The sequence below is a fragment of the Indicator indicator genome, chromosome 41 (genome assembly GCF_027791375.1).
Source record: "Indicator indicator isolate 239-I01 chromosome 41, UM_Iind_1.1, whole genome shotgun sequence".
NCBI classification, from domain to species: Eukaryota; Metazoa; Chordata; class Aves; order Piciformes; family Indicatoridae; genus Indicator; species Indicator indicator.
Window position 1 is genome coordinate 713,127 of NC_072050.1, and position 13,333 is coordinate 726,459.

General features: G+C 58.8%; 1 protein-coding gene across 2 annotated transcripts; it reads right to left on the reverse strand.

Annotated features, from left to right (window-relative positions):
• Window positions 1–2,694: 2,694 nt before the first annotated feature.
• Window positions 2,695–9,270, reverse strand: SMARCD1 (SWI/SNF related, matrix associated, actin dependent regulator of chromatin, subfamily d, member 1). 2 transcript variants are annotated; one of them, XM_054397110.1, is made up of 13 exons: window positions 9,112–9,270; window positions 8,774–8,961; window positions 7,934–7,976; window positions 7,721–7,843; window positions 7,032–7,154; window positions 6,471–6,587; window positions 5,980–6,081; window positions 5,731–5,892; window positions 5,539–5,636; window positions 4,669–4,804; window positions 4,015–4,137; window positions 3,678–3,779; window positions 2,695–2,797 (listed from the first exon to the last, which is right to left on the reverse strand). In XM_054397110.1, exons 1-13 carry the CDS (start codon window positions 9,268–9,270, stop codon window positions 2,744–2,746), a joined length of 1,530 nt encoding a protein of 509 aa, XP_054253085.1. In that variant the 3' UTR covers window positions 2,695–2,743. The 2 variants fall into 2 exon arrangements, with proteins under 2 accessions (XP_054253085.1, XP_054253086.1); XM_054397111.1 differs by lacking the exon at window positions 4,015–4,137.
• Between the last annotated feature and the right edge of the window lie 4,063 nt (window positions 9,271–13,333).

Consider the following 13,333-nt stretch of genomic DNA (forward strand, 5'->3'; position numbering starts at 1 on the left):
CAGAGCTGGAAAAGGGTTGGACTGGATGAGCTTAAAGCTCTCCAAGCAAAACCACTCTGTGATTCCATGCCCTCAGGCAGTGTCCTTTCCTCTCTACCCACAGAGGATCCTTCCCTTGCAGCCAGGCCCCTTCAGCAATGTTTGGGACCTCTGGATGCAAACTTTGGCACAAGTTGCCTCCAAACCATGCCCAGCTGCCCTGGGGCTTGGGGGGACACTGCCAGGCAGGGCTGTGTGGCTGTCCAGATGTTAGCAGCAGCTTGGCCACCAAGCCCCAGCTTCCCTAAGTCTGTTTACCACAAAGGCACTTTGCAGAAGTTGAGCAGACTGAGGCAGGAGCTCCTTCCATGGAAGACTCCCTATAAAAGGCCAAAACATGAAGAACATTTCCTCTGCAGCCTCTTAACCCACTTGGCTTTGTTTAAACAAGAAGTGGAGATAATCCTGTCCCATCCCAAGCAAGCACACCAAGTGCCATCAGCAATGCTCCCTGGCAGCCCAGCAGGCAGCTGTGTGCTGGGCTGCAGCAGAAGGCAGAGCAGCAGCACAGGGAGGGGATCCTGGCCCTCTGCTCAGACCCCACCTGCAGCACTGCCTCCAGTTCTGGCACCCCCTGCTCAAGAAGGACCTTGGAGAAGGTTCAGAGGAAGCCATGAAGTGGTCAAGGGGAAGGAGAACCTCCCCCCTGGGGACAGGATGAGAGAGTTGAGGTTGTTGAGCCTCCAGAAGGCTCCAGGGAGACCTCAGAGCAGCCTTCCAGTGCCTGAAGAGCTCCAGGAGAGCTGGGGAGGGACTTGGGACAAAGGCTGGGAGTGCCAGGATGAGGGAGAGGAGCTTTGAGCTGGGAGAGGGCACATTGAGACTGGAGATGAGGAATAAACTCTTGAGAGTGAGGAGACACGGGCACAGGCTGCCCAGGGAGGCTGTGGCTGCCCCCTCCCTGGAGGTGTTCAAGGCTGGATGAGGCTGGGAGCAACCTGGGCTTGGAACTGGATGAGCTTTAAGGTCCCTTCCAACCCATTCCATGAATCCAAGGCAGCTGCTGGGTGAAAGCATCCTGTGGGCACAAGGCTCCAGGCCAGCTGTGGTGCTGGCTCCTGGGCACAGCCCAGGCAGTGCAGTCCTGGAGAGGCTTTTGGAAGAGTTTCCTTCACAGGAGACTTTTATTAAAACTGGGGGATGTCTACAGGAGGATACAGTACAAAAGATGTTGGTCCATGGCAAAACCATCACTGCTCAGTTCAGAGCAGCAGCTGCTCTGCCCCAGCCTGCTCTGCCCCCTTGGTCACTCAGCAGCATCCTTCCTCTGCCCTTACCCTGAGGACTCTGTGGGCACCAGCACCCAGACCCCCACCCCAGAACCACGGAGGAGCCACTCAGCAGGGGGCACAGGAGGAGGGAAGTTGAGAGCCTGTGGCTCACAAAGAGCCAGGGCAGGGCCAGCCAGGCTCCCAAGCTCACAGCCACCCTCCCACCACACCCCAGCTGGGTGTGAGGATGAGGAGGGGCTGGCAGCTACCCCAAGGAAATGTGACCAACCTTCAAGTCAGTTTCATCACAGTCCCCAGCAGAAGTGCTGAGGTCCAGGGCAGAAGCTCTTCTCTCACCCCTGCCTACTACCCACTAGTAACTCACCCCAGAAGAGGCACCTGGGCTGCTACTCCCCAGGGTGGAGAACATCTACTTGAACATTCCTGAACCATGCTGGGCCTCACTGCAGCCCTGAACCTAACACTTGACTAAAACCCACAGGAGCTTCAGTGTGGAAGCCTCTAACACATGCTTGGAGCTATGCCTGTGCCCCAGGACTGTCCTCACACCCTCAGATCCACACACCAAGAAGCCTCTGGTCCCAGCAGCAAGGGACAGAGGAGAAATGTCCCAAAGGAATGAGCCTGCAGCACTGTGCCCAAGGCCACCAGGCAGCTGCTGCAGCCCTTCTCCTGCCACAAGAACAAGCAACCAGGTGGTGGCTGCTTGGGACCACAAGTGGAGGTCTTCTGATGCAGAGAGAAGTCTCAGCACTGCCAACACTTTCACAGCTCCCCCAGGACAGTCTGCAAAGGGGAAGAAGGGCACAAAGGGGGACAGAGGAAGGGGCACAAAGGGAGACAGAGGAAGGGCAGAGGGGAAGAAGCAATTCTCTAGGCAGCCCAGGAATCCCTCCAGGAACAGTGGCCTGAGGCAGCCCAGTGCAGCAGCACCCCCAAGGGAGGGAGGGAGGGCAGGGAGGTATCTCAGTTCCTGGCATCCTGCCCACAACAGCTCCTGGCACCTTGCTATCAAAAGAGGCAGGGAAGAGCCCAGCCCCACAAGTCCCCCCTAGAGCAGATCCAGGTCTCAGGTGACCCCCAGCTAGCTGCTGGCTGGAGTGGAACAGGCTGTGGCTTCTGAAGTGGAGAAAGGCTCCAGGTCAGCAGCAGTGCTGGGGACAGAACAAGCAATGCAGAGTCACAGGGAGGCTCTTGGAAGCCTCAAGCCTGGCAAGGCAACAGTCAGGAAGAAAATCAGGTAGAAATGTGTGTTCCTTAGAGCCTGTCCTGCTTGCCACATCCCAGCAGGTCCCAGGTGTCCTGGAGCTGCCTGGACAGGGACAATGCCAGGATGAATCATGGTGCAGGCCTCATTGCTGGGGTGGGAGGCTGTCAGCCTCCACAGCACAGCCTCAGCTCTGTCTCCACAAGCAGCTGTGATGCCTCCTGGCTGGGGAGGAGTGGAGAGGAGAGGAGAGGAGAGGAGCAGCCTATGTGTTACGGATGCCCAGGGCCTGCTCCAGCTCCTGGCGCCTCTGCTGCACCTGCAAGAGAAGCCAGAGTCAGGCTCAGGTGGTGCAGCACCCACAGCACCCAGCTGGTAAAAGGGTGAACTCCAGCTGGGACTCGACCCTAAAGCTCTTTTCCAACCTCAAGAGGGACAGGGAACTGCTGGAGAGAGCCCAGGGGAGGCTGGGCAGATGCTGAGGGGCTGGAGCAGCTCTGTGAGGAGCAGAGGCTGAGAGCCCTGGGGCTGAGAGCCTGCAGAAGAGCAGCCCCAGAGGGGAGCTGAGCAATGCTCAGCAAGAGCTAAAGGAGCTGTGGGGAGGGGGCAAGAGGCTGGGGCCAGACTCTGCTCAGTGGTGCCCAGGGACAGGGCAAGGGGCACAAAGTGGAGCCCAGGAGGAGAAAGTTGTTTGGGGTGAGGCTGCTGAGCCCTGCAGCTGCCCAGAGAGGTTCTGGAGAGCTTCCAGCCCCCCCTGGGCACTGTGCCCCTGGGCAAGCTGCTGGGGGTGCCCTGCTGGAGCAGAGGGGGATGGGCTGGGGGAGCTCCAGAGGTCCCTTCCAGCCCCTCCATGCTGGGGTTCTGGGATTCAATTCCACAGCACCAAGATGCATTGGCAGCATCTCCAGGTGCAGCTTGGCAATGCCAGGAGTGCCAGGCACTCTGAGCCATGGCCTTGAGCATCCTGCTCTAGTGGGAGGTGTCCCCCTGCCCACCACAGGGCCAGTGGTGGTCTTTGACCTTTGTGGTGCCTTCAACCCAAACCCATTCCAGGATTGTGTTCCATGGGACCCAGAGGCAGCAGCAGTGGAAGCCTGGCACTGCCCCTGCCCACTGCCAACAGGGACTGCCAGGAGGAGCACTCCCCAGGGTGCCCCAGTGTGAGCCATGGAGAGGGAGCCCTGCCTGGGGACACTCACCTTGGAGTAGAAATATCTGCACACAGCTTCCTGAGCCCAGGGCTGGAAGTAGAACTCAGCTCTCCTCTCCTCCTCAGGATTCCCAACGACATCAGTCATGGTCTGGAGAGCACAAAGGACACAGCAGCTCAGGAGTGCAGCTCTGGCTGTGCTGAGCCAGCCCACACCTCCTCCCCTGTCCTCAGAGCAGCTCCGGAGCACTCAGGTCAGGTTCTGATGCCTGACTCCAGCTGCAGCCTTGCCTCCTGAGCAGGAAATTGCTTCTCTCTCTGTGGGAGCTGCTCTAATGAGCAGCCCAGTGCCTGCAGCCACCTTCCAGGCCAGGCACAGCTCTCACCTTCAAGTCCCTGCACTGGGACTGCAGCCAGTCGTTGATGAAGCCCTGAGGGTCTCTGGCAAAGCTCAGCATGAACTCCCTCTGGGTCTTCAGCTGGTTAATTGTCTCTATTGTCTCATGGATCTGAAGGACAGGAGCACAGGCAGGGAACTGCTGAGCAGGGCAAACAGTCAGAAGAGACCCAGCAGATGAAGGTGAATTCTGTACTCCCTGCCTGGATTCTATCCAGATTGGATTTTCAGGTCCCAGTTCCCTGCTCTGTTCCCAGTGTTCAAAGCAAGCCTCACTCCCGGGCAGAGCCACCTGAGAACCCCCCCAGAGCTCCTCACACAGCTGCTCCAGGCCCCTCAGCAGCTTCCCAGCCTCCTCTGGACTCTCTCCAGCAGTTCCCTGTCCCTCTTGAAGTGGGGAGCCCAGAACTGGCCCCAGTCCCCCAGATGTGGCCTCCCTAGGGCAGAGTAGAGGAGGAGGAGAACCTCTCTCAGCCTGCTGCTGGCCACACTCTGAATGCCCCCCAGGAGAGCGCTGACCTTGGACCTTCACCCCAGGGCAGCTCTCAGATGCACAACTCCTGCCCTGTTCTGGGCCCTCCTGCTTCAGACCTTTCTTTTCTACCCAGCCAGGAGGAGGCCAGGCCTAAGGAGCTCTTCCTACCTTGTTATCCAGAGCAGCAATTTCCTGCTGACTGGCAGTGGAGAGCAGAAATGAATTCATCTGAGTCTTTAAGGTATCATCCACCTCCACATCAATGTCATAGCAAGCTGTCTTCTTCTGGTCATTTGGATCCACACTGGAGGCAGCCAACAGGGAAGAAGCTACCGTGAGTGAGAGGCTCAAGAAAGCACCAAACTGGAGCTGCTCCTGCAGCTGGCCTGAGGACAGGGAGCAGCCAGGCTGGGGTCAGCTTCAGCTCTGTCACTGAGCAGCAAAGCCCCACTGAGGACTGCAGCACAAGGACCAAGGGGTTGCTCCAGGCAGGTTCCTAACTACAGGAGTGTGATGCAAAGGGCAGCATGGCCATGGGAGGGCCTTGGGGAGGAGAGGGACATGGTAAGGACAGAGGCAGAGACAGGCAGGGAACTGCTGCTGCAAAGCAGAATCACATCACCTGCCAGAAAGGAGCTGTGTGGGAAAGGATCTGGCAGTCCTGGTGGACAACAAGTTGCCCATGAGCCAAGAAGGGGCCAAGAAGGCCAAAGGTCTCCTGGGGTGCATCAAGAAGAGTGCAGCTAGCAGGCTGAGGGAGGTTCTCCTCTACTCTGCCCTGGTGAGGCCACAGCTGGAATCCTGCCTCCAGTTCTGGGCTCCCCAGTTCAAGAGGCACAGGAACCACTCCTGTGCAGCCTGCTGTGGGTGACCCTGCTGGACCAGGGGGCTTGGACTGGATGGTCTCCAGAGGTCCCTGCCAACCCCAACCCTGATGAGGTGGTTGATGATGCTGCTGAGGGGCTCTGGGGGCAGCCCAGCCTCACCTGATGACATGGTTGATGATGCTGAGGGGCTCTGGGGGCAGCCCAGCCTCACCTGATGACATGGTTGATGATGATGGGCTCTGGGGGCATCAGCAGTGCGTGAAGCCTCTGTGGGATTTCTGAGAACTTCATCCTCTGAGATTCAAAAATCTGGGAGAGAAAAGAGAGGGGTCAGGAGGGGAGGCAGAGCCCAGAGGTGCCAGAGCTGAGCTGTGCCAGGGGCTGGCTGCAGCCAGGCTGTTACCTGCTGCAGGTATTTGTCACAAATGACAAACTCCCTCTCGTGGGGGTCCTGCAGCTTGTGGGTCTTGATGTACTGCCAGAGGGCCTGGATGATCACCGGCCGGGTCTGGGTGTGGATGCCCAGCAGCCGAGCCAAGCGAGGGTCCAGCTTGAACTGGGGAGGCTGAAACCAAGAGCAGAGGGAGGCAAGATGGCTGCAGAGAGAGCTGCCAGCAGCTCAGGCCCAGTGCTCCCCAGCCCAGCACCCTACCTGGTAATCCAGCATCAGCAGCACCGTGCAGCGCACGTTGACGTCCCCCGGCCGCTTCACCTGGAAGCCATCTGTCTCCTGAGTCGTAGCAGTCCTGTGCCACTGGAACAAGAGAGGGCTTTGAGCAGCACCCCCATGCTTGATTCCCCTTGGCTCCTGCTGCTTGGCACCCAAAAAGCTTGCCAGGGAATTCCCAGGTTGCAGGGGGTTGGAAGGGAGCCTCAGAGCTCATCTCGTGCAAGGCTGCCCAGGGCCACAGCGAGGCTGACCCTGAAATTCCACCCAGCTGGAGAACACTCAGCCCAGTGCCACTTCCAGCTTGAAACCAGAGCTGGTGTGATTTGCTCAGGCCTCCAGCAAACCAGGGGAAAAGCTGAGAGAGGGACTCAAGAGCTGCTGGCTCCCAGCCATTTGTGCAAGCCTTAAGGATCCCCCCAGCCCTCCAGCCCCAAGGGTCACCTCAGCCTCCAACCCAGGAAAAAGCAGCTCACCTCTACTAGGTGATTGTCAGGGCCATACAGGTCTTTATCAAGTTCAATCACCAGAGATTTAAAGAAGGAGGAGAACTTTCTTTTCTGCTTGGTGGCATCATACTTGGAAAGAGCAGACTGCAAGCAAGACAGGAGAAGTGTTAGGAGAGCAGAGCTCAGAGCTCAAGCACAGCCACCCTGCACCTTCCCAGTTCTGAACACCCAAACACAGGCCTGGAAATCAAGTCCCAAGCCAGCAAGTGAAAGGATGAGTTAAAAAATGAGCTGCAGGAATGCAAGCACTCAGCAGTTCCACACAAGTGCCCTGTTCTCAGAGCCACTGATCTGCTCTCACCACCAATTCTGAGAGCTACAGGAACTCTGCACCACTCCTGTCCTGCCATGGGGACACCCTTTGGGCTCCAAGCTGGGCTCTTGGTCTTGTCACCATCACACATCTTGGGAAACAGAGATGAAGGAGGAGAGCAAGCCCCTGGCTCTGCCTTCAGCCACCAAGGAGCTGGTTGGATTCAACTGCAGGCCCTCCAAAGCCACCTCTGGGGGTGGGTTTTCCACACTCACATCTTCCAGCAGCCTCCCTTCCACCCGCAGCTCCCAGGAGGCAACGGTTCCCTCCCCGTCCTCGGCGTCCGACTTGGCAGGGTTGAAGGTGTTGGAGATGAAAATCCTCAGCTTCCGCTTTTGCTAGACAGAGAGCAGCAGCTCAGTGCCCTCCAGGGAGCTGCCTGCCAGCAGGGCACCCCTGAGCTGCACTGCTGCAGGGAGCTGCTGCTGCTCCCCAGCTGCAGGACCCTACGCTCATCCCTGCTGAAGCCTGCAGAGGCTCCCCCCCTGCCCAGGCCTCAGGGAATGGCTGCACCACCTCCTGCTGCACAGCAGCCACTCCTCCCAGTTTGGTGCCATCAGCAAACTTGGCTGAGGGTCCACTCAAATCCCCTCCTCAGCAAGTAGCAATGCTTGGTCTTTTGCATTACCTTTAGAGGTATCTCTTCAGGCACTTCACCAGAGCCCTGCTCCAAAATCATTTTTCCAAGTGGCATGCAGTCTGATGTGACCTGCTTCCACTTTTAATGTTTTTCAGAGAATAGCTTAAAATTTTGTTGTTGTTGTTTCTCATTCTTTATTCTCTGTTCAACATCCTCCACTGACAGAGGATGTTGAACAGAGCCCAGCCCCCCTGGCCAGGGCAGGTTCCCCTCAGGAGGGTGACCCAGCAACAGGTGAGAGGAGGAGCAGGGCCACAGCCCTACCTTGATGGGACGCTTCAGAGCCTCCTGGATGTCCAGGCGCTTCCTCATGATGGTCTGGTCCAGCTTCCTTTCAAAGGCCAACAAATCCATGTAGGCCTGGGACTCCGGGACCAGCTCCCGGATCTGGAGTCAATCAAGAATGCAAATCAGCCTCAGCTCTCCCCCAGGCTCCTGCAGCCTGCGGTGCCGGCGCCGCCTGTGCCACTCACTCACCCTCTGAGGCAGGATTTTGTCAGCCATCTTCTTCTTCTTAGCACTGCCAGGGAGAAGAGGCAGACAGAAAAGGCATTAAAATGGCAACCACCCTCTGCAAGTCAGCTGCAGCCTTTCAGAAGGGAGGAAGAGGATGCTCTGCTCCCTGCTTCCAGAGATGCTTCAGCGGCTCCTGGGTGCCAGGCTCCCTTTTTCTGCCATCAGCACAGGCTCAGGATCTTTATTCCCCTGCCCAGGCACTGCAGAGCTGACAAACCCTGACCAGCAGAAGGTTCCACAGCCCCTGAGAGGGATCACAAGGAGGCTGCAGCAGGTTGGAAAGGGCCAACTGACAGAACGCCCAACCAAAACCACTCTCCAGCCCCAATTAGCTCAGGATTGACCTGTCCAGGAGATGCATTTTAAATCGAGGGATGAATTCCCAGTGTCACTGCCAGGAAGGTGGCAGAACTCTGCTCTTTTCCCTGCTGGAGGACCCCTCCCCCAGAGGGGCTGCACAAGGAGCTGAGGTCCCCTTTGGCCACCCAAACAAGCCATGAGAAGCCCAAGCACAGAGCACCCAACACGCCCCAAGAGAAGAGCTTTGTGCTACTACGTGCAGCGAGATGATGCCAGCCTTGTCCCTGCCGCTGCCCCGCACCCGGCCCCGGCCCCGGCCCCGGCACAGCACCGATTTTGGGGGCGGGTACCTGCCCGGACCCCCAGACCCGGCCCCTCTCCGCGGGGCTTTCGGGGAGAGAGGCAACTCCTCTGTGCCCCGGCCTGGGGATGCCCCGGGGTGTTCCCGCTGCCCCGAGCCGCCCCGGGGTGTCCCCGCTGCCCGCGGCTGCCGGCGCTTACTTGTGGTTGCGGTTAGGGACGGCCTGCGGCTGCACCTGCTGAAGCTGCTGCGGCGCCGGCCTCTTGCGAGCCTGGTCCAGGCTGGCCTGAGCCATCCCGGGTCGCACCGCTGGGCTCCCACCGTAACCGGGTGGCCCCATGGAGGGGCCCTGCGGCGCCAACCGGCTGCCCGGTAACATTCCGGGGCGCTACGAAAAGAATAAAACCGATCCAGTGCCCACGGGGAGGGGCTGCTCCCGTTCCCGTCGCCGTCCCCGCCGCCCCCGCCCCCGCTCCCTCCCGCCCCGCCCCGCGCAGCGCCAGCCCGCGCGTCCCCGCCGGCCCCTCCCCCGCCTCACCGGGTAAGCGGCTCCCGGTAGCGGTGAGCGATACAGGCCCTGGCCCGGCGCCGGGCCCATGCGTACCGGCGTGCCCGGGCCCAGCGCGCCAGCCCCGGCAGCGGCCCCGCCGCCGCTGCCGCTGGGAGTCACCGACTGGAAGCCCGCCCGCGCCGCCATCTTCTCCCACACAAAGGGGAGCGGGGCCGGAACCGGAGCTCACCATAGAGTGCATTCGAGGGGTCGCGCTAGAGGGGCACCGCCCGCCCGCACCGCCCTCTGCTGGTTGGAGGACCGCGCTGCGGGCTGGGAGGGTGCTGGGGACGGTCCTGGGGGGGCGCAGGGTCTTGGAGCAGGAGCCTGGGGCTGTCTAGTGGGGCGCAGGGGTTTGAGGCATGGCCCTGGGGGTGTGGGTGGGTGCAGGGTCTGGCAGCAGGGTCCTGGAGCTGTTTGGGAGGGAGCAGGGACTTAGGAAGGGCCATGAGTGGTGTGGGCAGGGCCAAGGTGCTGGGGGATGAGGGAAGGGTACGGGGTCTGGGAGATTGCTCTTTGGGGTGCAGGGTCCTGTAGGCAATGTCGAAGGGGACTCTGTGAGGGCTGCAAGGGCCGTGGGGCAGTAGAGAGTCCTGTGAGTGTTAGGAGCAGGGTGGGAGAGGCAGCAGGCTCCCTGTTAGGGGCTCCCAGCTCTGCAAAGCCAGCTGTGAGGGAGCTTTCAGCTTCTTGGACCCTTCCTTAGGCTGGCAGCCATCGAACTCCTTTCAGTTGTGCTTGGGGACCTGTCAGCCTACCTCAGCTGACATCAAACTGGTTCTGATCTCTCCTGTCCTAATTTAGCCTGGCTGATTTCCACTGCAGCCCTCAGAGTTACTGCGGAGGAGCTGCTCCAGTCAGAGCCGCCCTGGAGCTGAGGAGGTCTGGGGTCAGCCCCATGCTTGCCAGGTCACAGCTGTTACAAACACCTGCCTGTTGCAGGAGGTGCTGGTCCTGAAGGACCTGAAGCCTCCCTTGCTCTGGGATGTACTCAGGGGAAGGCAGGTTGACTGCCCTGGGGGTGGGAGTGATGTCTCCAACCAGAACATCTTAGAGAACAGGCTTGGGGGGGCACAGATGGACATGGATGGAGCCCATCTCCTGGTCTGGCAGGAGGTGTCCGTGCCCATGGCAGGGAGGTTGGAACTGGATGATCTTAAAGGTCCCTTCCAGCCCATTCCATGAATCTGTGAATCAAAGGCCACTTTCTGCAAGCATTAGCATTAAGTTCCCTCTGCCCTCCAGCACCTACCCTGGTGGTTGCTCAGCAAGAGAAAAGGGACACAGCACAAAGCCAGCCAAGGGAGCAGTCACCCTACAAGCATTAATTAAGCAATTAAGGATGCTCACTGATCATTTGGGGGCTGTCCTGCACAGTGCATGGCTGGGCAGAGGAGTGGGGATGTGCTGGCAGCTGTTCTGCCAGGTTTGGTGTCCCTACCCTTGCTGGAGAGCAGGAGGCTCTGAGCACAGCCCTTCAGTGTTGTCTCAGCATCCCTGTGTCCATGCAGTTAATTTAATGCCACCTCTGACAGGCCTGGTGCCCAGCAGCCTGATGAAATATTCATGGGGAGGAAGAGCAGTGGAACTTATCTGCTCCTTTGTTGTTCAGATGCAGCTTGGACAGAGACTTAAAGCCTGGCAAGGAGGAGCCTTTGGGGCAAGGTTTGGAACAGCTGCCCTGGTTCTCCTGGGAGGGAAAGAGAGAGAGAGAGAGGCAGGGAGGAGAGGGAGAGAAAAGCAAGGAGTGGAGGGAGGGAAGGAGGCCCTTCAGAGGGCTGGAGAACCCCTACAAAGACAGGCTGAAAGAATTGGGGCTGTTCAGCCTGGAGAGGAGAAAGCTCCAGGGAGACCTCTGAGCTGTGTTTCAGTATCTGAAGGGTTCCTGCAGGAAGGCTGGGGAGTGACTGTTCAGAAGGGCAATGGTTTGGAACTGGAGCAGGGCAGATTTAGGTTGGACATCAGGAGGAAGTTCTGCACTGTGAGGGTGGTGAGACACTGGAACAGGCTGCCCAGGGAGTGTGGCTGAGGCCCCATCCCTGGGGACATCCCAGGAAGGTCAGACTGGATGTGGCCCTGGGCAGCCTGCTGCCTGCAGGGGTCTGGACAAGATGACCTCGGAGGGTCCCTTCCAACCCCATGGAATCTTCTGTGAATCTGTCACTTGAGAGCTGATCAGCTTGGCACAGGGAGGAGGTGAACTTCAGGGTCTTGAGAGGCCCCCAGCATGGCATGAGCAGAGCTGGGAGCGACCCCAGCCCCCTGCCCCCCTCTGGGAGCAGCTCTCTGCCCCCTCACACCAGCTGCGTTTTGTGGGAACCAGGAGGAGAAGCTTAGCCCAGCCCAGCCCAGCCCAGCCCCCTCGGCTCAGTATCTCCTTACACTTGTCCTTGCTCCTTCCCTCTGCCCTGAGGCTTTGCTTGCTTGGCTCTTCCCTGTGGAAGAGTTTGCTTAACCCTGCCCCCCCCGGGGGCACCTTCATTTCCCCACACCTGCTGGCACCAGGCAGCAGCTCCTCTGAAACCACCCTCCCCAACCAGCTCTGGCTCCAGGCAGCCCAGCAGCATCCAGGGCTGGGTAATTGTACCTCAGAGCCTGTTTCTGCTGGCAGCTGTTGCAGTCAGTGAGTGGTGAGCAGGGATCCTCGCCAGGGAGCAGCAGAGGCGATGCTCTCGCAGCCGTCCTGCCCTGCACGGAGCTCTGTGGGGCTGCGGCAGCCACACAACCTGCAAGGCAAACGCAGCAGCGTGCAGCAAGCTGCCTCCCAGCGTCTCAGGGCTTAGCTTTGTCTCATTGCATCCTCACCTGGTCCATCAGAAATGCTTCCTGTGAAATGTGATTAACTCCTTGGCTGGAGCCCAGCGCCAGGTTTACGGAGCTGGCTGCAGCCTCACTGCCTGCCCCACGCTCCCTGCAGGCTGCAGCCGCCAGCAGCCCAGGGGGCAGGAGCAGCTCTGTGACACCTGGGGCTGCTGAGCCTGCAGAAGAGCAGCCCCAGAGGGGATCTGAGCAATGCTCAGCAAAAGCTGAGGGCTGTGAGGTGCAAGAGGCTGGGGCCAGACTCTGCTCCGTGGTGCCCAGGGACAGGACAAGAGGCAGTGAGCACAAAGTGGAGCCCAGGAGGTTCCACCTCAGCATGAGGAGAAACTTCTTCGGTGTTGAAGGTGTTGGAGGCCTGGAGCAGGCTGCCCAGAGAGGTCGTGGAGTTTCCCTCTCTGGAGAGCTTCCAACCCTCCCTGGGCAAGCTGCTGTGGGTGCCCTGCTGGAGCAGGGTGGGGTTGGGCTGGGAGAGCTCCAGAGGTCCCTTCCAGCCCCTGGGGTTCTGGCCTCCAGTATCACCTCTGCTGCTGCTGCTATCACTGAAGCCAGCCTGGACCAAAACCTTATCCTCCCCTTCCCCTTTGATCCCCACTCCCAAGATTTCACTGATGGCTTGAAGAACATCCTGGGATGCTGCCATCCCCCACCTGCCTCCTTGGGGAGGGGTTGGCAGCAGCTCACTGAGAGAGACAGGCTGAGCCTGGAGGAGTTCTATCATTCTTTATATCATCGTTAGGAGTAGCAGGATTGGATGTACAATGCATCTGTCAGCTTGTTGTGCTTCCTATGAAAATGTGTGTACATAGTACAGATACCAGAGAGAATTCCACACTTTATACACTTGAAGGCATTCAGAGATCAGGAACAGAAAGGTGGCACAAGAACAAGGCCCTAAATGCTACTGGATGGGTATCTACACTGGCATGAGGCATACAGGTATATATATATGTACACATATATATATAGTGCAGGAGGGAGGGGGTAGAGAACACAGGGGGGGACAGGAGGTGGACAAGGAAAGGCTCCACAGGTGAGTGGCAAGGACACAGCCCAGCCCCATCTGGAAAAGCTTCAATGGGCAGGAGGGGAAAAGAAGGAAAAGAGGGTGAGAGGAAGGAAGAGAGGGAGGGAGGAAGGAAGAGAGGAAGGGAGGGAGGGAGGAAGAATAGAAGGGAGGGAGGAAGAATAGAAGGGAAGGAGGAAGAATAGAAGGGAGGAAGGAAGGAAGAATAGAAGGGAGGAAGGAAGGAAGAATGGAAGGAAGGAAGGAAGGGAGGGAGGGAGTGAGGAAGGAAGGGAGGGAGGGAAGAAGAAAGGAAGGAAGGAAGGAAAAAGAAAAAAAAGAAAAATAGAAAGAAAGAGAAAAAGAAAAAAATTAAAAAAGAAGGAAGGA